The 27,606-nt window shown below is 39.6% G+C and overlaps 1 protein-coding gene across 1 annotated transcript in view; it reads right to left on the minus strand.

The window, feature by feature from the left end:
- The window catches only part of LOC122554732 (myomegalin-like), a 279,918-nt gene that overhangs the window by 186,387 nt on the left and 65,925 nt on the right, over positions 1-27,606 (minus strand). The window contains exon 3 of the mRNA XM_043700110.1: positions 20,377-20,444. Coding sequence (XP_043556045.1) covers positions 20,377-20,444 — 68 coding nt within the window. The remainder of the gene's footprint in view (positions 1-20,376; positions 20,445-27,606) is intronic.

The raw sequence follows: 27,606 nt of genomic DNA on the forward strand, positions 1-27,606 counted from the left end.
TGGAGGATTAGTGATCATCCCAAGCAGCCAAATAGCTGACATTCACTGCAATGAACCTACATCGAGACCAACTGTGAACTCCACTCACAGGGTCCAAACTGTCTCCCTTCAGGCACTTCAATAATTGTTAATGCTTTTAGTGAGAGATTAACTTTATTACCCTTTTCTGGGTTCAGTTAAACAACTGTCCTTGGCATAACGAATCATATCCCCTACTACTCCCCACCTCCTCTCCCCAAGACTAAATTCTCTTCTTAATACATCTAAATTGATCAATAATAGAATCACGACCAATCTTTACATGCATGAAGATCAAGATGTTCGTCCCTTCCCTCTACAAAATGGCATTGCATAACCTTACAAACATATTTTACAGAATTATGCGACTATCATCATTTCAACATTACTTTTATCTAAATGACTATCATTTATCAATTAAGTCTGATAAGGAAGCCATATTACAACCAGCCCTTATTCTCTCCTCTCTCGAACTGCTGTGGTATCAATGCCTGGGAGCTCTGCTTTTCTCCTACATTGAGTTGAAAGCACCACAAACCTCTGGATCTACTCAACAAATGGTTCAAGTACCACATGTTAACAATTGAATAATTGAAGAAGTTGGCTTGTTACTGGCAGGAACAGTATGTGACACAAGCTTAATGACGTCATCTGGCATGTAAATCATTCCATTCCACAAGCAGCTAATGATTATTATCTTTAAGTTGTGGTAAGGCTCCACATTATTCCACAGTCCATTTGAAGCCTTTAAAAACTCTCACTATTACAGGCCTGTTTAAAACCAAAATAGAACTGCCATATGAATTATTAACTCTAATAACGAATATTTTGCAATGAGGATCCAAGATTCATTTATATTTGATTATTTAATGAGAAAATACATTTCTATATATAGATATTTAGGTTCTTATACCTTTATTCATCTACACTTGCTGGAACCTGTTGTGCGATCTTGTAAGGACAACATTCAAAAATTCAAAAATCTGTCTTTGATTCTGACACTGCATTAGCATTAACTGAAATTCTACATTGATCCAAGGTGTTCCAAAAAGACAGACAATTTGATTTTCAGAATCATTTCAGCACAAGCAGCCATTTGATCTATAATGTCAGCACCAGCTCACTGAATGAGACTTCATTGTATGTCATTCCACAGCTTTCTCCCTATAACCCTGCATATTGTTCCTTTTCAAATAACAGTCTGATTCCCCCTTGGAAACTTCAATTGAACTTGTTTCCAGCATACTGTCAATGTGAAGGCATTCCAGGTGCCTCCATTCTTAGAGATGTAAAATGACTGGCAGTGTGCTCTAAGCAAAAATTTTACAAAACTTTATGGCTCATAGGAAAAATACAAGAAAAAAGTATTCAGAACATCAACCAGAAAGGAAATGTTAAAATTTTATTAAAGAGTTATTGTCATTTTGCAAAGTTAATAGGAAAAAGGTATCTTCACTAACGGGCACCATAAGGTCATCAGACTAGATGGGGTCAAGCTGCAATGAGTGCAATAGTCTCATTCTACACCAAACCTTCTACAAACCTGAGGTACATATCACAAAACCATTAGCAAACAACGTAACATAATTGTCGTACTTCTTGATGCACCATTGAGACTTTTTGTCTTTTTTTATCCCCAAAACACATTTCCTTAAGAGCAAGAGGAGCAATACTGTCCCCATAAACATTTTTTTAAATTAGTGAATTTCAGCTAATTAATACTTAAACACAGCAGGCCCCACAACACATTTGGGCAACAGTTCAGGCAGCTCCCGTACAGCCTCATCCAACTGTGCAAGTAGGCCCGCAACTTGATACACAGCTGATTTCAATTAAGAAGAATTTGAGGTACAAGAGTCAAATGGAAATAAGAAAGAGATGTTAAAGACAGGCAAACTTTGGTCCATTATGACATTTAGAAGCATTTTTGAGGCATCTGTTTTCTACAGGGAGAGATTAGTCATTTTACCGAGAGGCATTCAGACTTTAAAGGGCAACTCCGCCCTAACTGTAATTGAGGATCTGTTGAAAGTTCCAAGATGAGAGCTAACTTTTGGGAAATGAACTTAACCCTTCAGTTTCCTAGAAAAGAAATGCTCAGTTGCAAACAGACTCCAAATATTTTGTATAGAATACTACTTCTGAAAACATTGATTCGTTCAGAAATAATTCCACACACTCAAAATTAGGTTTTCAAACCATAAATCTATGTGCCCACTCTTAACACTTAAAGATAGAAGTTGAGAGCTGTCAGGTTATTCTACCAAGGGAGGGCAGTATAGTTGAACTCAGTCCCACCATGTACTTTTTAGTGATGTCATAGTTTTGATCTTCCGAACCCAGTGGTGCCAAAGATAAAATGTGAAATCTATCTGGCCTGCATGGTAAAGACAATAGGCAGACAATAGGCACATTAATGGTATACAATACTTTTCTTGTCTCAGTTAGTGTGAGATTGCCTTTTCAACATCCAGACACAACTTCCCCAGGCAGGAAGAATTATGCCACCATCTTTAGTCCCCATCACAAACCACTCATTCAAAATTATATCCCTTTTAGGCCACTATCATAAGGCATGTTCAACCTTAGTATATGGTTCAACTTTGATCCGAATTGTGAACACTATAGCCTATCCATTATCAAGTCAACTAAATTCTACATCTGTAAATACTACCCTTCTCAATCCAAACTCTAATGTTCAAAGTTAAATTACTTATGCCTACTTTAAGCACCTCTAAATGTCACTACTCCACCATTTTTCTATTTCTAACTGGCACAATCACTGAACCACACAAAGTTCCGAGTTGGTGATCTCAATCAATACTCTGCTCTGCTTGTTCACTAACCAGGTCTTCACTTGATTTCATTTCATTTCATTTATTACAGCTAGGTGGACCACAGTACAGTGAAAAGTGTTGTCTTACATGCTTTACAGGGAGACTGTACTATGTAAGTGCATAATGGGAACAGAACAGAGTGCAGGATGCAGCATTACAGCTGCTGAGAAGGTGCAGAGAGAGGTCAACATTCATGTTTAAAAGGTCCATTCAAAAGTCTGATAGCAGCTGTCTTGAATCTGTTTGTATGTGTATATCTTCTCCCAGACAGAAGAGGGTGGAACAGTGGATAACCAGGGTGGGAGGGTTCTTAGATTATGTTGACTGCTTTCCTGATGCAGCGGGAAATATAGATGAAGTTAATGGATCTAAGGCTGGTTTGTGTGATGGACTGAGCTATGTTCACAATTCACTGTAGTTTCTTGCAGTCTTGAGAAGAGCAGTTGACATACCATGTAGGATTCATCCACTTAGAATGCTTTTTATGGGACATCTATAAAAATTGGTAAGAGTCTCTTTTGGCATGCCGAATTTCCTTAGCCTTCTGAGGAAGTGGAGTCATTGTTGTGCTTTCTTGACCGTAATGTCAACATGGCTGGACCAGGACAGATTGTTGGTGATCGTCACTCTCAGGAACTTGAATCTGTCGACCATTTCCACCTCAGCACCATTGATGCAAACAGGGTGAGCTCTCCACTCCGCTTCCCGAAGTCAATGACCAGCTCCTTCATTTTTCTAATATTGACGGAGAGATTGTTGTCTTTACATTATGTTGCTAAGCACTCTATCTCCTTCTTGCACTTTGTCTCATCGTTGTTTGAAATCTGACGTACAATGTGGTATCATCGGCAAACTTGTCAATGAGTTGGTATGGAATTTGGCCACACAGTTGTGTGTGTATAAGGAATATAACAGGGGGCTGAGTACGCAGCCTTGCGGGGCACCTCTGTTAAGGATTATCGTGGAGGAGGTGTTGTCGCTGACTGTGGTCTGCTGGTCATGATGTTGAGAATCTAGTTACAGAGGGGAGAGCAGGGACCTAAGTCTAGGAGCTTGGAGATGAGGTTATTTGGAATTATGGTGTTAACGGTAAAGCCGTAGTCAATTGGCAGGAGCCTGATGTAGGTATCCTTGTTGTCCAGATGTTCCAGAGAAGAGTGCAGACCAGAGAGATGACATCTGCTCTGGACCTATTGCCTTCATTCATGAATTTCAAGGGCTGCTAGACCAACAAATTGTTAAGTTAAAAATCCATGTTATCATCTGTACATGCAACAATGGCCTCACTCCATTCTATCTCTGAATTATCCTACAGTAATTCAATTCTTCTATTCCTTTCCTCATTCTGGTATCACCACCACCTTCCCAAACTTCAACCTGCCTCTGTAATGTTCCTTAATCACTGCTTGGGTCCTTCTTTCTTCAGCGCTAGACACCTCTGACTGTTCGCTTTTAAAATTAATGTCAAAATTCATATCTGAATTTTTTTCTTAATTTCTCCTTTTGTGAATAAACATATTTTCCTTTCTGAAGTACCTTAGTGCCTTTATTTGTTAATACCAGCTAGGTTATTACTGGTTTATTCATATTACTGCAGCCACTTAGTTAATAAATGCTTTAAAATTAATGTTCTTCATCATTACAAACAAAATGGTCCAATAATCAGTGTCATTTCATTATCAGAGATTTTTGGTGGTATTTCATTGCTTTACTGAAAGTACTAAATTCATCTAGTAATTGCCAAAAAAGGAACTGGCTTATCTGGCAAATATACATGTATGCTATTGTAATTTGAAATTTCATCTGTCAGTCATATGAACAATTTCCAAATCAGAGGGTACAGTCAGGGGATGGAATGCTTTAATCCAACACAGACAGACAGAGCTAACCTATGTAATATTTAACTGCATACACCAAGAGGGGTAGATTGTTCGAAAAACAATTCAAAGGCAAGCAGGCAATTCTTCTAATTTTCCTTGCTTCAACATTTTGCTTAAGGGTAAAATTTGGGGGTACATTAAGAGCTGAGACAGTATTATTGCATTGTAATGTATTTGGTTGCACAGAAATACTTTGAAACATGCATGCAAGATGTAATGTGCTGTATAGATATGTTTTCCTTTCTGAGTTACATTTTTATAGAACATTCTATTACATCTATCCCCAGGGTAGGGAAGTCCAAAACTAGAGAGCATAGGTTAAAGGTGAGAGAGGAAAGATTTAAAAGGGACCTGAGGGACAATGTTTTCATACAGAGGGTGCTGTATATATGGAAGGAGCTGGCTGAGGAAATGGTAGAGGCGGGTCCCATTTCAACATGACCTATTCATGAATAGGAATGGTTTGGGATATGGACCAAATGCAGGCAAATGGGACTCGTTCAGTTGAGGAAACCTCGTCGGCACGGAAGAGTTTCTATGCTGTATGACTCCATGACTCTGTGCTTTTAATTTCTAATTTCCATTTTATGTTTATGAATTGTAACAAAAATGGAATGCTTTGCCCACAATTTCTTTTATTTTCTTGATTGTTTCCCTTATTAATTATAAACTAATTTCAATTTTAAAAAACAGACAATTCTAAAAGTACTAGTATCTCTTGAGAGAGAAACAGATTTAACATTTCAAGTCAATGACCTTTCATCAGAAGTTTTTCTCTGTACTGAAGTTGCCAGACCAGCTAAGTATTTCTCATTTTCTGTGTTTAGTTTAGGTTTTCGGCATCTGCAGAATTTTCCTTTTGTATTTATAAACATGTATGCTCAAAATGAAAGCTATATGTATATATTGTTTAAAGTAGTTATGTCATGTTGCTTATAAATACTATAGGTGGCACAGGGATATTGTTTTGCCATTTTAAACATTTGGCCCTGCACCATATTTTACCTCTAATAGAACCACTTAAAGTTTGTGCACTGCTGTTATTTTATATGTTTGGATTTGGACCGCATGCAATTGTAGGATCTGTCCATTGGATGGCATCATGCAGCAAATTTGTCAGATTTCATCAGAACACACTGTTAAATATTCATTCCCTAGTAACTGAAATTTTCAACTATCAAGAAAAGAGTTTAAAGAAAATGTTAACATTTCCAAAAATCAAAACTCTCAGATCATAACTAAACGTATCCATATGAGCATTGCAATACCATCTTTAATCTTTTTTACTTAAAGGTCTAACATGCCCAAGAGGACAGTGAATTTGATTATACTCCTCAGTGGTATGAAAGGATGATTTGAATTTGTATTATACATTTTCCCTTATTTCCCATGATGTCAGTAACATTCAGACAACAGTATTTCTGAAATATGTTTCTGTGGTTTCTAGCAGTTACTCCCCAGCTACATGAAGAAAGCTATACCAAAATTAAATTCATATGACCAACGGCAAAATTCTACAGTTGGTGGAAATCTGAAACAAACACAGGGAACGCTGGAGAAACACAGAAGATCTAGCGGCATCTTTGGAAAGAGAAATAGAGTTAATGTTTTAAGGCTGGTATGACTCTTCCTCAGAAATGCTGCTAAACCTAATGAGTTTCTCCAGTGTTTCTCCAGTGTTCCCTGTGTAAATTTATACAAAGTCTTTTAAATAGCTATGTCAGGACATATATGCACAAATGTTATGAGATAGAGGGAAGAATGTTTCAGTGGGGCAAGAGTTGCAGCTGTACAGGACATTGGTGAGGCCACTTTTGGAATACTGCATATCATTTTGGTTGCCCTGCAAAAGAAGGATGTTATTAAACTTGAGAGGCTGCAGAAAAGATTTACAAGGATGTTTCTGGGACTGGAGGGTTTGAGTAATAGGGAAAGGCTAAATAGGCTCAGGCTGTTTTCTCCTCGGAGTGTCAGAGACTGAAGGGTGATGTTATAGAGATTTATAACATCATGAGGGGTATGGACAGGGTGAATAGCCAAGGTCTTTTTCCTAGGGTGGGAGAGTCCAGAACTAGAGGGCATAGGTTTAAGGTGAGAAGGGAAGATTTAAAAAGGACCTGAAGGCTAACATTTTCACGCAGAGGATTGTGCATGTGTGGAACGAGCTCCCAGAGGAAGTGATGGAGACTGGTACAACTACAACACTTAAAAGGCATCTGGATGGCTATGAATAGGAAGGGTTTAGAGGGATATGGGCCAAATGCTGGAAAATGGAACTCGGTCAGATTGGGAATGTATGGTCAGTATAGACAAGTTGGAGTGAAGACTCTGTTTCTGTGCGGTATGATTTGTTGACTAAGAGATCCCACTACCCGGAGTGAAATCATAGGGCTGACTGAGCCCACTTCAATAGACAACAATGACAGCATTTTACCAGCAGTGACCAATCACCAGGCAAAACTTTTGGCCACCATCCAACTCAGCTTCTGGCCTGATTAGTGATGCCATCCTCTAGAAGTAGCCATTTCTGAGGTGGCATTATTGGGAATACATATGCTTGAAGACTTGACAAAAGCAAATTACTGCGGATGCTGGATAGTCGGAGAGAAGAGCAGTACTTCTTCAGGGTAGACATTCCTGGAAGAGAGGTGGCAGTGGGTTAAATACTGGATAAAAGCAAATCACTGCGGATGCTTTGACAAAGGGTCAGTTAGACTCGAAACGTCAGCTCTTTTCTCTCCTTACAGATGCTGCCAGCCTGCTGAGATTTTCCAGCATTTTCTCTTTTGGGTGTTTGAAGACGTTTCTGTTTCTGTGGGGAAAGTGAATTCAGGCAGGTATGTCCCACCAATAAAGGGGAGTGGTTATTAATGGTGCTGGTGCCTTGGGTGCAGCAGCAGCTATTGCTGCCAGGAACATTCTCTGTGGACAATGAGTGTCCAATAAGGAGGGCTCTCAACCCAAATGGGAACTTTTTGGGGTCAGCAAGTGGTCCAGTATATGGGTCAATTGTCTGTTCTGTGGATAGCTACGCTACTGAGATTCTGCCACTGGCAAAATGCTCAATTCCCGATGTCTTCCCTCAATATATTGTCACCCCTTCCATCTCCAATGGGGCAAGAAAGTTCAGTATATAGAAAGTGAGATAAAAACATTAATTACACACATTGTTGCACTTGTTCGGTATTTTATAAACATCAGAATCTGTGGAAATTGATGCAGAGAGAGAGACTGAATCAGAGAAAAGCAGATGTAATTCATAGGATGAGTAACAAAAGTGTGAAAGTGAAGAATAGGCCAAAACTTATATTTGGGCCCAAAATCAGCAGTTCAACAGGGAAATCCAAATTTGTCCTCAATTTGGGTGTCAACAATTGAGATGAGCTCCACCAGTAGTTCACCTATTACAACACATGAATTTTTGGCTACTTATCTTGCCTGGAGTGACCTTCAGGAAACTTTTGGGGTTTGAGGACAACTATCAGCAGAAATCTAATGGAGGTAAATAGAGAATCCAACAATAACACATCTTGGCTTTATGTGAATTTAAAACTGAAATAAAATGACCTTTTTGCTGTTACTAGTTCTGACTGTAGCAGAGCTGGTGCAGTGCATATTCCAGTCATAAGTACCCTACTCTCAGACTGAACCTAAAACAGAAACTCTTTCAATAATAATGAGCATCTTCATCACATTGGTTGAAGCAACCAGTTCACCAATATCCCTTAAGAAGAGCTGGAGATGGCAAATGAATACTGGTGATGTCAGTGACAGCAACATCCAAAATTAGTATTTCCCTCACCAAGTATGACTTAGGCAGAAAGGATATAATTTTTCTTCATATTTGTTCATGTGATATGGGCAGTGCTGGCTGAGGGGGCAGGGCACAGGGAGGCTATTGGACAGGGAAAGGATATGGAAGGGAAAGGTGGAAACTGGTGTTTGTATTAAACTATGTCTGTACAATAAAAACCTTGTAAATCTTTGAAAGTCTTTTGATGCCTAATTTAAAATAAGGCTATTGGTCTGTTAAACACACAACATTCCAATTCTTGTTTTCAAAACCTAAGATAATATTTCAGTTCCTAGGAAGGGTGCCTTTGGCTGTGCAAATGTGCAAGAAATAATGGTCAGGAAAAGTTCATTTGGTCCTACATGTTTGGGGAATGATGCGTCTCATAATAAATACACTAAATTCTGCCCAAAGTTTTTTGTTCTCTTGGGAGAGGTAGAAAATTAGATTTGGGCAAAACATTTTGGAAATTTCTTTCTTGATCCATTTAGACAAATTCACGTGACTTGATATTGAAACTCAATCTGCCCTTATACACTTAAATTGGATTCCTCCATTCCTCCCTAAGCTATTTAATTGGGAAAAAAATGCAGTCTGAAACACAATCTTTTCCCCTTACTGATCTTTTAAACCCCTATCAGATCACCTCTAGACTACGTTTCTTTAAAGTAAAGGGCAGCTTTGTTAGCTTAGCTTTCCACTAGAAATTAGTTTTATGACCCCATGACGAGACCTTTTCCAAAGCACCAATATAAATTATTATGAAAGAAAACCAATATTGGATTATATAGGTGAGGATTTGCTAACCAATGTCTCCTACAATGATTAAATAGTATGCTATGCCTTATGATTGTCTATCCTATAAATGCAATCAAACCATCTGATTAATTGTAGTTATTATTTCACTGTATTATTTGTGAAGCCCTAGAGATGGATGCACTAGAATGACCAATTATTTTTATTTTCTTCAACTTCTTTAATACTTTTCCTCAATTGTATATGAACTTTGAACATTTTCCCTGCCCATATGTACAGTTCCAAATTAAAAATCAAGTTTTTTCCTTATTCTCCAGGGAAGTTGGAGTCACTGTTAAGCCAGCATTTATTGTCATCCCATATTAGCCATGGGAAGATGGTAGTGACTGATTTCCAATAAGATACAACTCCATCTATAACTATTTTCTGCCTTCACCATTCCAGCTAATTCCCAATCCATCTCAGTAAACTACTACCAAAAGCAATGATCTTGCTAACAGGCCACCTGCATATAACCTTATGAATGTTACTTGCAACACAAGCTTGAGTGTTGACCAAGTATTGTGCACATGGCACAGACTGCTTTGTGACTTGAGCTGTTGCGGAGGAACAGGATGTTCCACAATCATCAACAAACATCCCATTTCTGAATTTAAGATGGAGGGGATGTCATTGCTAAAACAGTTGAATATGGTTCAGCTCAGCATACTGCTCTGAGAAACCAGTACAACAATGTGCTGGAGTTGAGAGGATTTGCATCTACCAATCACAACCACTTTATTTTAAGTATGACTCCAGCAAGTGAATACATTTTCTCCTATGCCCATTACCTCAATTGGGTGAAGGTTCCTTGGTGCTGAACTCAGCCAATTTCTGTCTTGAGAGTAATCAGTCTGACTACATCTCTGGAATTGAGATATTTTGTTCATGTTTGGATTCGTGCTGTGAAGAGGTCTGGAACAGAATGTTCTTGGCAGCACCAAACTATGCATCAGTATAGAGGGAAGTTATTCCCAAACAAGCGCTATTTGATAGTACTGTCAACAACACCTTCCACCACCATGCTAATGATTGAGAATAGGTTGCCACTGCGATAGTCACCATCTTTTCCACTTGCTTTTCCTCACCCTCTGTAAACAGCATATAAACCATCATTTTCCAGCCCCTTTCATTTCTGAAGAATCATATCAGATTCTGTTAATTCTATTTCTCTCTCTGGACCTGCTTCTGGACCTGCTAAGCTGAACGCTTGGGAGGGTAGGGGGATGTATTCACAGTGAATTGGAGTCTGAGCATACCCTGCGTATAGCATGGAGCTATGTACAATATTAGGTGAAAGTGAGTACTGCAGATGCTGGAGATTAGAATCAAGATTAGAGTGGTGCTGGAAAAGCACAGCCAAGATGGACAGATGGGACAGGTCATGAGAACGGTGCTAAGCTGGAAGGTTGGAATTGAGGTAAGGTGGTGGGAGGGGAAATGAGGAAACTGGTGAAGTCCACATTGATGCCATGGGGGTTGAAGGTTCCCAAGGAGGAAGATGAGGTGTTCTCCCTCTAGGCGTCAGGTGGTAAGGGAGTGGCGATGGAAGAGGCCCAGGACCTGCATGTCCTCAGCAGGGTGGGAGGGGGAGTTACCTTCCACCCCTCCAACCGTAACAAGGATAGAACGCCCCTAGTCCTCACCTTCCACCCCACCAACCTCCGTATACATCGCATCATCCTCCACCTACAAATGGACCCCACCATCAGAGATATAATTCCCTCTGCCATCCCTATCGGCTTTCTGTAAAGACCGTTCCCTCAGCGACTGCCTGGTCAGGTCCACACCCCAAAATCCCACCCTCCCCTCCTGGCACCTTCTCCTGCCACCGTAAGAATTGCAAACCCTGCGCCCACACCTACCCCCCTCACCTCCATCCAAGGCCCCAAATGAGCCTTCCACATCCATCAAAGTTTCACCTGCATTTACTGTATCTGTTGCTCCAAATGCAGTCTTCTCTACACTGGGGAGACAGGATGCCTACTCATAGAGCGGTTCAGAGAATATCTCCGGGACAGGGGCGTTCTATCCTTGTTGCGATTGGAGGGGTGCAGGGCAACTCCCCCTCCCACCCTGCCGAGGACATACAGGTCCTGGGCCTCTTCCATCGCCACTCCCTTACCACCCAACGCCTGGAGGGAGAACACCTCATCTTCCTCCTTGGGAACCTTCAACCCCCATGGCATAAATGTGGACTTCACCAGTTTCCTCATTTCCCCTCCCACCACCTTACCTCAGTTCCAACCTTCCAGCTTAGCATGACCTGCTGTGCTTTTCCAGCACCACTCTAATCTTGACTCTACATAGAATAATAGTTAGGCCACAGCTACCATGCTGTGTGCAGTTCTACTCACCACGATATAGGAAGCATGTGATTGCACTAAAGAGGGTGCAGAAGGGATTCACCAGGATGTTGCCTTGGCTAGTGCGATAAAGCTGTGAAGAAAGACTGGACAGGCTGGGGTTGTTTACCTTAGAGGAGAGAAGGGGATCTGATTGAGGTGCACAACACTCTGTACATAAGGAGAAACATTTTCCCTTCGTAAAGGAGTCAATAACCAGGTGGTAGACTTTTAAGATAAGGAGCGGGAGGTTTAGAGGAGATTTGAAGAAAAAAGATTGTGTGTATATTGAACTCAGTGCCTCAATGAGTGGTAGAGGCAGAAAATCTTAAGACATTAAAGAACCATTTAGATGAACACATGAAACGTCGTAGTATACATTGGCCAAGTGCTTGAAAATGGGATTAGATTACAGACAGTCCCCAGGTTGCAAATGGGTTCTGTTCTGGAGTCCACTTGCAAAGCGAATTGTTTGCAAGATGGGGCACAATTCAGGACAATGGGAGGCATCCTATCATAAACAGAGGAAATGTTTGTATGTCGGATCTTCACATTTTAAAACCAAGTATAAGTTGGATGCTCGTACATCAGGGACCCACTGTAAATGAATGGTCGATGACCAGTTTGCACACAGGGCCTCTTTCCCTGCTGTAAAAACTCTGCGCCTCTATGATCCACCCATAATGGTCTAATATGAGATGAGGTTCTCTACAACCTCAAGATGTAATAGATGACCATCACTAGTTACTTCATTGACTTCACAAAACATATTAGAAGCACATTAGAAGCTGTACTTCTCACCACAAGAGAGGGTAAAAAAAGTTGTGTCACATAATTATAGGAAAATTCAAGTTACCCATCAAATATAATCATGGGTGAGAAAAAGGATTTGGACTGAATTTCACGAGCTGTATATATGCTGAATTTTAATAATTATTTTTGGGACAATCGTGGTGAATATAACCTGTCAATTTTTGATTGTCATCACCTGATTTTATTACCTTTACTTTTCATTGACTAAACTGGTTTTACAAATGGACAAACAGACTTAAACCTGACCATAGATTGAGCTCTGTTCAAGAGACCAATGTGGAATAAATAAAACCATCAGCACTAAAATTACCATTTTATATCAGGCAGTGTTGCTGACACAGAGGTGGGACAACCCACCTGTGTGCTCACTTGGAACCAGACCCTCTATGTGCCTGCACCTAATGCACACTGCACAGATGTATAGAGCAGGCTTGAACATGAAATGGAATTCAGCAACAGAAAAGACTTTCAGGATCAATTGGGGTGCACCAGATGGGGGAACCAGCTGATCAGAGGGGTGTGGAAGAAGACTAACATGGATGAAATTAATCAACAGAGGGAATTTAAAGGGCTTCTCCTATTCTCTGCCCTGACCCATTTTCTTCTCTTCCCTAGCTTTCTTCCTGCCACCACCCCAACCACATTCATCCAATTCTCTCCTAGGTCATGACGGTGACACCCAAGAACCACTCTAGTCCCCATATTTCCTATTCCTCCAAGGTCTTAAACTACCTCCTCCCAAGTCCTGATGTAACCCCCTGCACCTTCCTGGTACCAGTCTCCAAAGCCCTCCTCCCAGGTATCAATCTCCAAAGAAACCACTCATGTACAGAAAATAGTCACAAGATTGAAACACTTCAACAAATCTCATTCACATCTCATTCTCCCTAGAGCATACTGTGCATGCTCCTCAGTGTCAACAATGCAGACTTAATATAAAGAAATTGAAATCCACCAACTAAGTTTAGAAATTCATATTTCTTGTTTTAATTTATGTACACCTGTATGTTTAGTATTGAACATCAAAGGTTGACTGTAACTATTCAACTTGGAAAGACAGTGGAGCCAGATTTAGGAATATACAAACAAACCATGTTTTAGTCACTGTTTTAGAGCAGCAGGGCAGAGACAGAAAGTAACATGGATTGGTAATAGCAAGGACTAGAACTTTCAATGTCCAGTTAAGAAGCAAATCGGAGAAGTAACAATTTACTAATAACTCAAGGAAATTTGCAAATTTCACCACTGCTGAGGATACCAGTCAACTGTTAAACAACTGTGGTCTCGGGTTAAAACTCTAAGACCTCAAGGATTCTAAGGACTTTTAAAGTACATAGTCATTATTCTTCCTGTCTGTACCAGACACTCTTTTTATTTCTTTAAAATGATTACCTGTGTTTGTGTGCATTTTTTGCATTTTATTATCTTTTCTTGCAGTTAATAGTTAATAAAATCCCGCTTTCTCCTACTTCAAAAACCTCTTAATAGGCTTCTTAGTTTTGACGTGTATGTGTTGTAATTGAAGTATGATAACTGTATATTAAAAAGAAATAAAAATATTTGTTGTGAATAAGCGAGAAGGGTCAAAAAAGGGGAGCTAAATAACCCCTCCTGACCTGGCCATAACATTTTAGAGACAAGCTTTTCTCTCTTTATCAAAATCATAGTTCAATTATTTTCTTATTCTTACCATGATCTCTGTACACATTTGGCAGAAACAAACATTAGTTTGCTGCCTTAATTTCTTTCTTAAGACATGTGATCAGACAAATAGAAGGCATGAATATAAAATATATAACACTAAAGTGAGATGTGACTGCAATAGTTTCCCATTACAACACATATTAATGAAAGTGAATTTGTGGAATCAATTGTGATTTCAGGGTCACTGGTCTAGACTGTGGTCTAACTGATGATATGTTCTGCAGTAGAAGAAAAGAAAAAAGAGTTGGCTACAGTGTGAGGCAATCGTGTGCATTAATCAGTTCAAGGTGATTATTCCAAAATAATATATTGCAAGACAGCATTGTGCCCATTAATGACTGGTTGATCACATTTTCAAATGTAAATTAGGCATTTACATTGTGGGATTCTACTGGATTGGGGGGCGGGGGCAGAAACTAAATGCTTCTCAATCAAGATTCTAATTTAAAGCCCTTTCACAAATATCTAATCAGAAACAGTACACTTCACAATAGCATTTTGTGACTCAATGGTTACGTGTTCTATCTCCTGTGGTGTTCAGCCACACAATTTAGAAAGTTCAAGGTTTATTGATGATCTGAGCTGTTAGCCAATTGTAGCAGTGTAGAAGCCTCAAGTGGCCTATGTGCCCCTATGCTGAAAATGACATCCAAAGCAAACAAAAATCAATCTGAGTATTCACTCCTGATCCCTGTTCAACAGCTTGCACTGGACATGACCATATGTGCACATGTCTGAGAACAGTACTGATAGTGATGTATACCACGGTTGAATACTCTGCTTATATTTAAAAATCTAAACGAACAAATAAAGGATGATAATTGTGGGCGGCACAGTGGCACAGTGGTTAGCACTGCTGCCTCACAGCGCCAGAGACCCGGGTTCAATTCCCGCCTCAGGCGACTGACTGTGTGGAGTTTGCACATTCTCCCTGTGTCTGCGTGGGTTTCCTCCGGGTGCTCCGGTTTCCTCCCACAGTCCAAAGATGTGCAGGTCAGGTGAATTGGCCATGCTAAATTGCCCGTAGCCTTAGGTAAGGGGTACATGTAAGGGTATGGGTGGGTTGCGCTTCGGCGGGGCGGTGTGGACTTGTTGGGCCGAAGGGCCTGTTTCCACACTGTAAGTAATCTAATCTAATCTAATCTAATCTAATAATTGGAATAAGGTGCAAAATGGCTGTTCACATCTGTGAAACCATCCATTCTATATGTTAAAGAAGTGTTTCAATGGGATGGACTGGGGAGATGGGATGGGAGATAAAATAGGAGATGGGAGATACTGACATTCAGGATGATAGAAAATAGTATCATCATGCAACCAGCTGCTTATTGATATGGTAAATCACTCTGAAAAGGCATGTTACCTCATGTCTCAGCTACTTCAAAAAATCTTTAACATTTGATCTTCCCAAGAGCCAGGACCAATTATGTGCTATGCTTTTACTTTCTCTCACGACATTCTTAAAACTACTAATGGCAACAGGTTAATGTCAGACAAAATCAATTCTTGAGCTTTGAAAAAAAAGTAGCTATTCCTAGCACCCTAAGCAAGAATGAGTTGTTCTTCAAAGAAACCAGACATACAGCTGTTTTATATTATTCTCTATTATTCCAAATTACAACAATCTTCTGCAAAGACTGTGTTCAAAGTCCTCATGTTGTTCCTATTGGCTTTTATTGTTTTAAGGAAGCATTCACTGTAAGCCTATATAACCCAATATGAATTACACATGACAGCCACTGGAGCTATAAAAGTCATATGCTTTTTAGACAGGCTGCATGATTGAAAATTTACATATTACATAGTATAAACATCACAGAAACGGATTGCTTCCTAATAGGGTTTTCCTAGTGTTTATGCTCCACAATTTACTTCATCCAATCTTCTCAACATGTCCTTTGATCCTTTCTCCCTCATGCACACATTCTGTTAAATGAATCCATGCTATTAACCACAACTACGCCACGTGGTAGTGAGTTACACATTCTCACAACTTACTAAATAGATGACTTTCTCCTGAAATCCTACTAAACCTAACTGATTCAAAGTGGTCATTTATTAGTTAAGCTTTTGTATGCATTGTGAAGATCTGTTAAGGCAAATTTGTAGATGGGAAATAAATATACTGTCAAATAGTGAGGAAAATCACAAAAATAGTATTTTACAGCATAGAAAGAAACAATCTTTGATGAAACTATTCAATTAGCCATTCTTTCCATATAGCATTGTGAATTTTTCATTTCAAGTATTTACCCAAATCCTTTGTGAAAGTTACTACTAGTGATCCTTCACCACTTCTTCATGCAGTGCCTTACTGATCATAATAGCTCATTGATTTGAAGCAATTCTCGTGTTCTCTGGTCCATTTTTCAAATATCTTAATACTCTGTTCTCCAGTCCTCCGATTAGTAAGACTCTCCCCATCTACTCTGTCAAAACTATTCACCTTTGTGAACAACTCTATTAAATCTTCCCTTAGTGCTCTACTCTAGATATGGTCAATGAACCTATTCAGAGATACTACTATCCATCTCTGGAACAGGTGAGTATTGAAGCTGACTCTCCTGGCTCAGAGGGTAGAGATGATACACTGCATTGCAAGACCCCTTAGCCTACTACTCTAAGTAAAGCAATACCGGTTTCTTTATTATCTCCACATAACAGATGCCGCTGATCCTTTGTAACATACTGACAAATAATTGTTCCAATCTCTCCAAGACTTGAGCATTATTCCAAATGTATGTTGCCCAGAAATAAATCATATTGTTCTTAATATAATAAAGTAATAATTAATACTGCAAAACATTTATTGTATTTGTACATTTACAATGTAATTATTTTTCTTCCACTGTCATTGTGTGATTTAGTCGCAAACAAGTTACTGATATATACATTCAAGTTCCATGGTACATGTCCCAAAGACAATAACTAGGTTACACTAAGCTCATCACAGGTCAAAAACAGGTAGGGAAGGCCTTTTTCTTTTAATATATGAGTTGTAATTACAACCCATGGACCTGTCCAAAGATCCTGAAAATGAACCAAATTGATTGATTTGCTGAATGGCCAACATTGAGTGTTCTAAATATCACTGGATTCTACAAAAGTGGTAGACTAATGCAAGATCATTGGAACACTAAATGGAATAATACAGCAAGTGGTGCTCATATAGTTTCTGCTGAAGGAATAACTACTGACAATTATCCATTATGTGGCATTCTGCATGATATCTAGAATCATAGAGATGTACAGCATGGAAACAGACCCTTTGGTCCAACTCATCCATGCCAACCAGATATCCCAACCCAATCTAGTCCCACCTGCAAGCAACTGGCCCATGTCCTTCCAAGCCCTTCTTATTCATATTCCTATCCAGATGCCTTTTAAAGTTGTAATGGTACCAGCCTCCACCACTTCCTATGCACCAAACCTTCAATCATAGAATCCCTACAGTGTGGAATCAGGCCATTCGGCCATTGAATTTACACCAACCCTCCAAAGAGCATCTCAACCAGACCCACTCTCCTATCCTTTCCCTGTAACTTTGCATATCCCATAGCTAACACATCTAGCTTGCAAATACGGGCAATTTAGCATGACCAATCCATGTAAACCGCACATCGTTGGAATGTGGGATGAAACCAGAATACCCAGAGGAAATCCACACTGACACTGGGAGAATATGCAATCTCCACATGGACAGTCATCCGAGGGTGAAATTGAACCAGGTCCCTGGCACTTTAAGGCAGCAGTGCGAACCAGTGAGCAACTAACCACAGTGCTGCCCAAACGATCATATTCTTGTTAAGTCCATGTCTACCTTATTTTAATGAGTTAACAAATGTGTTATAAACTTTGTAACAATGATAGTAACAGCGTATTTGAGAATACAGTAAAGGAATTAAAATCCCATGTGCTATTTTTAAGAAGTCCAATCCAGCTAGAGAGTTGAAAGGGAAAATGATCAGGCTGTAGAAATGGATAGCAATTGTCAGGTGCAAAGTGGAGGGTGGTGTGTCAGGATTTGTCAACTACGAAAGAGGGTAGAGCATGGGAGCAGCATTGTACCAGCCTCCACCACTTCCTAAGAATCAATCCTTCAATCACAGAATCCCTACAGTGTGGAATCAGGCCATTTCGCCATTGAATCCACACCAACCCTCCAAAGAGCATCTCAACCAGACCCACTCTCCTATCCTTTCCCTGTAACTCTGCATATCCCATGGCTAACACACCTAGCTTGCAAATCCTGGACTACTGGCAATTTAGCATGGCCGATCCACGTAAACCACACTTCTTTGGAATGTGGGAGGAAACCAGAATACCCAGAGGAAATCCACACTGACACTGGCAGAATATGCAATTTCTACATAGACAGTCATCCGAGGGTGAAATTGAACCCAGGTCTCTGGCACTTTAAGGCAGCAGTGCGAGCCACTGAGCCACTAACCACAGTGCTACCCAAATGAACATATTCTTGTTAAGTCCATGTCTACCTTATTTTAATGAGTTAACAAATGTGTTAAAAATTTGGTAACAATAATAGGAACAGCATATTAGAGAATACAGCAAAGGAATTAAAATCCCATGTGCTATTTTTAAGAAGTCCAATCCAGCTACAGAGTTAAAAGGGAAAATAATCAGGCTGTGGAAATGGATAGCAATTGTCAGGTGCAAAGTTGGTGGGTGGTGTGTCAGGATTTGGAATTACAGTTGTCAACTATTAAAGAGGGTAGAGCATGGGAGCAGCATTGGTGGGGGGAAGAGAGTTAGTGACAATAATGAGGTGGTAGTGGGATATCAACAGAGATGTATGTGTTAGTGAGGGAAGTAGGAAGAGAAGATTATCTGTCTTGGACTAATACCAAAACCCAAAATTATTCCCAGAAATAAATACAGTGTCTACATCAAGGAGTTTAACTCGCACATTCATAGTAAAAAATAATCCATATTATCTCGGAAGAGTGGAAAGATACCTTCATATTATGGATACAAGGATCTTGAGCTGAGCTGTTAGAGAATGAAGCAGTCCTGTTGCTCACACCTCTGTACTCTAGTGGGGTGTTTCTACTAAAACATACACTGTCAATGAAGGCGATGAAAGATTTATTACCTCTAAAAACTTTAAATGAGGGCCTTTGAGGTGAAAAAAAATTCTGATCTTTCCATATGCCAGAATTATCACTAGGGGGTCCCAGTAACAACCACATAACCCAAAGATATTAGTTCAACCCCCATGCCTTTGCCAGCTATTTTTATAACTGCATTCTAATTATGAACTGTTAGTTGCTTTCTCTTCTTTCTTCCTTTTATTATTCTTTTGCCTAATGACTAATGAAATCCCCCTACATTTTAATTGCCAATAAAGCCGTCCAGAAGAATAAGTCCACACTGGAGCATTGCGATGGAAACATTTAGTAGAGTTTATCTTTTTAATAAAATTTGGAAATTATTAAGCAGATCCCTCTGCCAAAACCAAATACCAGTGACTGAAAAGTACAAATTCTGCCTTTTGTTATGAAGAGAAGAATGAATGTTTTTGCTCCCAATAGACACCCTCCCTTTCCCTCCAGCTCAGTTCAAAGCAGCTCCTTTTATTGATAACACCAGATGGTCATGAACTGGTATCAAAAACATTGCAATGCAAATTCCAGCAGAAGCCCACGCAGTTCATGGTAGGTCACATGAAAAATAAGGAGATCAAATGGGGGTTATCTTAATGGCCAAGAGTGTAATGAGATATTCAAATCAACGACAGAATTACTAGAGTGCTAATGCAAACCCTAAATCCTTCCCCTCCCTTGGGAGAACAAACACATTATCATAAAGATCCGAACGTTTGGAAAACTACAACTGTGATTATTATGTGCATTAATTATTGATGACTACACTATACCAGTGAATTTTTTCTCCTCACCCCTCAGTTGGATATATGTTGATACCTTAATCTTGTTGTATTATGTAGTTTCCTTGGATGATCTGCATTGGTGTTTTAAAAATAAGTTAACACTTGTAAAAAGTAATTGACTTTTGATAGGTTGACATATATTTGGTATGAAGTAAATATTGTAGAATAATTTAACAGCATTTTCATGTCATGTTGGGGATATTGAAGCTTTTATAAATTGACAAACTAAAGTGAAATGAATACTCATCTTATATTTATTTGATAAAAAATAGAGAGGACCTACCTTTTCAAATTCTCTTAGTGTATGTGTCTGCAGTGGGAGTCCAGACTCCTTTGTATCTCTCAGAAGAGCTGATAGAGAAAAAGATATTTGTAGCTGAAATAAAGCATTATATGAGGATGTGTCTGAGCTACAAAACAAAATAGTAGTATCTACAGGAAGATATTACTTTGCTATAATACAAACTCAATCTGAACATTACTGTATGCAGGAATATACCAAATCATCACAATATAGGGAAGCATGTTATTAAATTGGAAAGGGTGCAAAAATGATTTACAAGGATGTTACTGAGACTAGAAGATTTGCGTTATAAGGAGAGGCTGGAGAGGCTGGGACTTTGTTCCTGGAGTGTAGGAGACTGAGGGGTGATGTTATAGAGGATTATAAAATCATGAGGGGCATAGATAAGCTGAATTGCTGAGGTCATTTCCCCAGAGTAGGGGAGTCAAAAACTAGAGGGCATTGGTTTAATATGAGAGGGGAAAACTTTAAAAGGATCCTGTGGGGCAACATTTTCACACAGAGGATAGTGCATATATAGAATGAACTGTCAGAGAAAGTGGTAGAGGCAGGTACAACAACAACATTTAGAAGACATTTGGACAGGTACATGGACAGGAAAGTTTTAGAGAGATGTGGACCAAGCACAATCAAATGGGACTAGATCAGTTTAGAAAACCTTGCTAGCATGGATGAGTTGAGCCAAAGGGCCTGTTTCCATGCTGTGTGACTCTGTGACAACACTGCGACCAACAACACTATATAACACACCACGAAATACTACTATAGTGTTCAGAAATATAATATCATTACAGAGATTTTCAGGTAGATTTTCAACTTACTGTCCAGGTTTAAAACTATGTTTAGTACTCTAGCTGTGGCCTAATTTTATATACAGTTACTACTACTACTGATTGCAGTAGTTATGATCAGTAACTTTGTAGATGACATGAAAATTGGTGGTGTGGTAAACAGGATGAAAGAAAACCTTAGACCAAAGGGCGATATAGCTTGGCCAGGCAGATAGGCTGAACAGTGGCAAATGGAATTTCAGCCTGAAAAGTCTGAGGATGTGCATTCTAGGATAGCCAACAAAGGAGGACACGTTGAATTGTTGGACCATACAGAGGTTCAGAGGTACCTTGGTGCGTTTGTCCATAAATCCTTGAAGGCATCAAACAATTGATAAAGTGGTTAAGAAGGCATTTGCCTTTATTAATCAAAGCACTGAATACAAGAGCACAGATATTACATTGGAGATGTATGTTACTTTAGTTAGGCCACAGCTGGATTACTGTGTGCACTGCTGGTCGCCACTCTATAGGAAAAAATATAGTTCCAGGCGAGACAGTAAAAAGGAACATCACCAGGATGTTGCCTGGGCTGGACTGATTCATCTATGAAGACAGACTGGGGTAATTTTCCTTAGGGCAGAGAAGACTGACAAACTTAACATTCGCCTGTACCTGTGTTTTTGTTTTTGCCGCTGTTACCATTTACTTATTTATGCTACTGAACTGTGTGATCTCCCTGTATTGCTAGCAAGTCGAAACTTTTCACTGTGCCTTGATACACGTGACAATAAATTCAATTCAATTCAATTCAACTGAGGGGGAAATCTGATTGAAGCACACAAAATTCTGAATAATATATGCAGGGTTGATAGGGAGAAGCATCTCCCTTTAGAGAAGAGGTCAGTAATTAGGTGGCACAGCTTTAAGCTAAGGAGCAGGAAGGTTAGTGGGAGTTTGAGGAAAAAGATTTTCACCCAGACGGTTGTAGGTATCTGGAACTCACAGGTAGGACCTCCTCAAGACACTTAAGAACTAACTATATGAATTTGAGACACCATAGCTTACAATGCTATGGGCCAGGTACTGGAAAATGGAATTAGAATAGATGGCTGTTTGATGATCAGCATGAACACAATGGGCCGAAGGGCTTTTTTATGTGCTGTAAAAGCTATATGACATTGATGGATAGGCTATCTGCCATAGAAATGTGTCAATCTCTACTTCCACAATGGAAATGAAAATCAAGAGATATCTATAATGACAGCCAATCTACAACAGCAGTTTACATCATTACAATAAACTGAAACCTATGCCACTCTGTCTGCATCATGAGGTTTGGTGACACTGACAAGGTATATTTATTTGCATAGTCAAGATTAGAATGGTGCGGGAAAGGCACAGCCAGTCAGGCAGCATCCGAGGAACAGGAAAATTGACGTTTCAAGCAAAAGCCCTTCATCAGGAATTCCTGATGAAAGGCTTTTGCTTGAAACGTCGATTTTCCTGCTCCTCGGATGCTGCCTGACCAGCTGTGCTTTTCAGTACCGCTCTAATCTTGACTCTGATCTCCAGCATCTGCATTCCTCACTTTCGCCTTATTTATTTGCATACCTTACTGACTTGAAGGCATTAATGCTGAGGTACATAGATTGCAATTGAACTCACAATAAGCCAAACCAGTTTAGGGGCAGCAAGGCCCGGTCTTGTAAACATTAGTGAAGTAACTGGAGCTTTTATAACAATTTAATAATTTTCATGGCTATCTGGAAAAGGACACTTGTACATAGTATAGTGGCTTCCTGTGGTCATGTAATCTCAGGCTCTGCTATAACTTGTTTTCATTTCACTTTGTAACAGCCATTATAACATATTACTTGAAACATAGACCTGGACATTGCGAGGATGGCAATCATAGTCTCATATTTTTTTCTGATTATATCAATGTTGCATTTCTAGCCAATAATGATGAAGTTGGTTCCTTCAGAAATGCAGAGTGTAACTGGGATCAACACAGAACCCCCACAGTGTAGTATCATTTGGGGAAATTAAACCGCATCCTCTTTTGCAGCAGTCAGTAACTGTATTCTGAGAATTAAATGCCTGGCGGCATAGCCAGACACTGACAGCTTCTGTGAAAGGGTAAACATGTCAGATAAGTGTGGGGTTAGGGTGGCAGGTAATTAGGGGTTAGGATACCAGGTGAGTAAAATGCCACTGAAGTAATGAAGTGCTTAGTGTAGGGATTGGTATACTGGTGTTGGCAGTGGCTGGGTGGGAAATGTAGTTGGGGATGGCAGTAGCCAAGGGACAGGGTTGGTCTCAGAGCTGGGGTTGGGGGGCGTGGGAGGTTTCAGGGTAAGTGGGCAAAGGGTTGCTGTGGCCAGTGGGTGAGAGGTTGTTGAAGCCAGTTGACAAGGTGCTTGTCAGTAGTGGAAGGAAATATCAGATCATGGGAGATCAGGCAAGTGACAGTTGCAGTCTGGATGGGAAGAGGTCAAAGGGCTGTGTCAAATGTCTTAATAGAGACCAGTGGCAGAGTGGGAGTCATGTGTCAGGTCCCAGGGATTCAGGCTGGTAGGGACAGGGCCAGCAATGGTTGTCCTAAGGTGGGTTGCAGTTGGGTCCATGGAGTTTAAGGAGTTGGGGAGGTATAGTTGGGAAGAATGGTAATTTGGGACTATCACCTTAATCATACCAGATGCTGGGGAATTGACTATCAGAAACTTTAATTTCTTGGACAATTCCCACCGAGTTGACTACATCTGTGATTCTACTGAGTCTGATATAAAACTCTAGTCTGCACTGCTCCAACGACTAACTGGCCATCTGGCACATTATGGCAGAAGTGCGAAGGTGAGATTGTGTGAATTGTCAGAGTCTTAATAGAACCAGCTAACAACCAAGGAAGACCTGAAACCACAATTTGCAACTTGAAAGTGCTAGCTGATTCAGAGTGGTAGCGATTTTTCCATTCCTTGTTACAATGGAAATTAATGGGGACATGAGGCAGAACTGGAATTTGTTCCAGTCCCTTTGGCAAAACTACATAATTTTTTTTTTAAACTGAGAAATTAAGAGTTGCAACCCAGCATTCAATGTTCAGGAAAACATACTACAAGCTATAGTGTACCCTGGACCTCACAGAGGAGCAGAAAAGCAGACTGAGGAATTTCTAAAGACTTTAAAGACATCCTTTGAATGGTATATTAATGTTACTTACGGACAACACATATTCAACATCAGAGCCCATGGGCAAGAGGAAGACTATTGTTCAGTGTGCTATGACACTGGCAAACTTAGCTAAACATTGTGAATTTGGACAACTGTAGGAAGATCTCATCAGATATTAACTTAGGCATAAAAGATGCTACGTGACAGCATGTCTACTGAGAGAGAAGAAATGTGTTCTCAAGAAAGCTACCAACTTGTGCAGGATCTCTGAAGTTGACAAATATTAATCAAAGAATATTATTGGTCAAAAAGATGTGGCATTTATTTTGGGAGACTGTCCAAACCAAACAAGCATATTTGAAAACAGGAAAGAAAAGGGCCAGCAGAAAGAACATGGACTAAGAAAAATATGTAAATATTGTGCATGACACTGTACAAGTGCAAGAAAGCATGTTCAACATGCTCTAATAGCAAGAAGCAGAAAGAATTTGCATGCAAATATGTACCTAGAAAGAAGCAAATTAACCTTTAGATATAGCTGCCTACTGAAATATCAGATGATGATTCTGATTAATCACTTTACAGGTACAGTATATAGGTTTCTGCCTGTTAGAATGATAATTGCAAAGGAGAGCATCAAGTGATTGTGAAGTGTCAAATAGACACCAGTGCCTAGTGCAAAGTGGCTCAAGTCAGTGACCCAAATACAAAGTCCACAAAGGTAAGGCTGAGGCTATATACAGGAATAATACTCACAAATGAAGGACGGATGAAGCAGAGAATGCAATAAAATGGGAATAATTAGGATTGGAAGTTCCAGATTATACATGCTAAGTAAAATCCACTCATCACAGCTAAAGCAAGTCTGAACATGGAACCATCAACTAATATGAGGCACAAAGTTATTAACAGCTGAATAGATTCTCGCATAATTAAAAATATGTTCCTATTGTCTTGAATGTCTTCCTTGTGAACATCATCTTGAGAGTCTGAGATGGACTCAGCAACTGTCAAAGAGGGTTCAACTGTCCTCAAGTCCTGACTGAAAGACAAGTTCGAGGAACCAGCAGCCCCACTGATGAAAGAGGCCGTAAACATTTAAATAAAGACAAGACTGCCAAGAAATCATCTTTTCAGGAGCTGGCAACTGATAATAAACAACTGAGAGCAGAAGTGTCAGTAATCGTAAAACAGTAGAATAAAAAGCATGATGAGGAAAATGAAGGAAAGAAGAAGATAATGGAATTGAAGATACTTGAAGTTAAGTGCATAGATAATGTACTGACAGGAAAAAGAAATTCCTCGGATTCTGGCAAGATGGGGGTTGTGGCAGAGGTGCAGTAACCATAGGATGTGAAAGAAATGCAATAATTGGATGATTCATGAACTGTTTAGCAAAACTCTCACCAAATTTGTCATTACAGTGTGAACCTCTATACAAGGTCATTGCTACGAGTGGACAGTGGTACTGGGACACAGAATAAGAAGCAGCTTGCATGCAAATCAAAATATCAGCAACAACTCAATATAATCTGGAAGTCATTAATCCAGCAGAGATACTGAATTTGAAAGACAAGCATCTTGCTCTGATCAAAATTCACCGCAGGAATGATATTCCCCAGGAAAGGAATATCACCCCGAGATGGAGCAGATACCAGAGAAACTAACAACAACAACAACTTGTATGCATGTTATTAAAAGACCTGAATGCCTTAGAGACAGTGGATGAAATGCACATGCAGCATTTGGTGAAAATAGAACAGACGAGAACTATCATAGTTTAGTTCATGAAAAATAAATATTGTTGTGCTTATGTATACTGGGTATCCAGGATAACTAGTAATTGTAAATGATAGTGTGTGTGAACATTTTATGGAAAAGGGAATGTTTGGAGAAATGCATTTGTACATAGTGGACTAAAAGACTTGCACAGTCATGACCTCTACCTCTACTGTAATTTGCTTTCGTTTTAGTGTGTAACAGCCATTTAAACACATTACTTGAAATAACTGTAATTTTTAACTAGTGTGAAGCCACAGGTTGGATGGACAGAATTCAATTTCCAGAAGTGTCTTGTTGGGATTTGAGCCTACAATGTCTGGGCCAGATAGTGGCTTTGGTACCATGCCCCAGGGTTCCAATCCATGTTAAATTGTTGAGTGGGAGTTAGGATCAAAAACAGTCAACTCCTACTCAAATATACTCGGCTTTGTATATCTTAAACACCATACACACAACAAAGTAAACTACATTTAATGATGTCTCCTCTAAGCTGAGCAGCTGCGCAGCCACTCTAAGGTTCCTTGGAGTTCTACGCACACCAATTGATGTGATGACAGATTGACTTATGGAAGTTGATTCCTTGCTTGGACCTCAGAGGTCCACACACTGAAAAGAAAAATTACAGGGAGTATTGTTTATAAAACAAAATTAATGAATCTGAACCCAAGTGAATGAGACTTGACAAGTTTGTCTTCGAGCACACTGAAATAGTATGCAGCAAACTGTTACCTGAAGTAAGTCTGTACAGGTTACTGAAATGAAAGACACAGTAACCTTATCAAACACAACATTAATCACCATGTTCTTTATATGTTCATGAAATACGTCCTTATAACATCAATACTAATAAAATAACAGATTATCACATTTAAGAAATTTAATGTAAAAATATGGTGGCACAATGTTATGAGTCAGCAGCGTGATTTACACTTAGCCTGATTTTAATTTCTTTTCATTTTATGTCAAGAAAAAAGGTGACGACTAGATATTGGGTGATAAATAATTATCATGCTGGCAGCATGCCTATCCAAAAATACAATGGCTATCAAATTCTGACTGCCCGTTTTGCATAACCATCCAAGCTGAATCTCTCCTCTATCATGTCCAGATGGATGGTTGTCCAAAAGCAGTGCCTTGGATCAATTGCACATGAGTCCTAGGACTTCTCAGTGTTAGGTGGTTAGCTACTCGTTACACAAGTTGAGTCTGACTTGGATTCTGGATTCTCAACATCTCACAGATTAAATGGCATCATGCCTACCTGATGTAATATACATGGTTCTCAGCATGCAACAGAACCTATAATTTGCTGTGAACCCAGCTGATAATACTTGACAAGTCAGATCTCAAAGTGATTCTGGATTAGTGGTGCTGGGAGAGTACAGCAGTTCAGGCAGCATCCGAGGAGCTGTAAAATCGAGGTTTCGGGCAAAAGCCCTTCATCAGGAATAAAGGCAGAGAGCCTGAAGTGTGGAGAGATAAG

This window comes from Chiloscyllium plagiosum, chromosome 11 (genome assembly GCF_004010195.1).
Source record: "Chiloscyllium plagiosum isolate BGI_BamShark_2017 chromosome 11, ASM401019v2, whole genome shotgun sequence".
NCBI lineage: Eukaryota > Metazoa > Chordata > Chondrichthyes > Orectolobiformes > Hemiscylliidae > Chiloscyllium > Chiloscyllium plagiosum.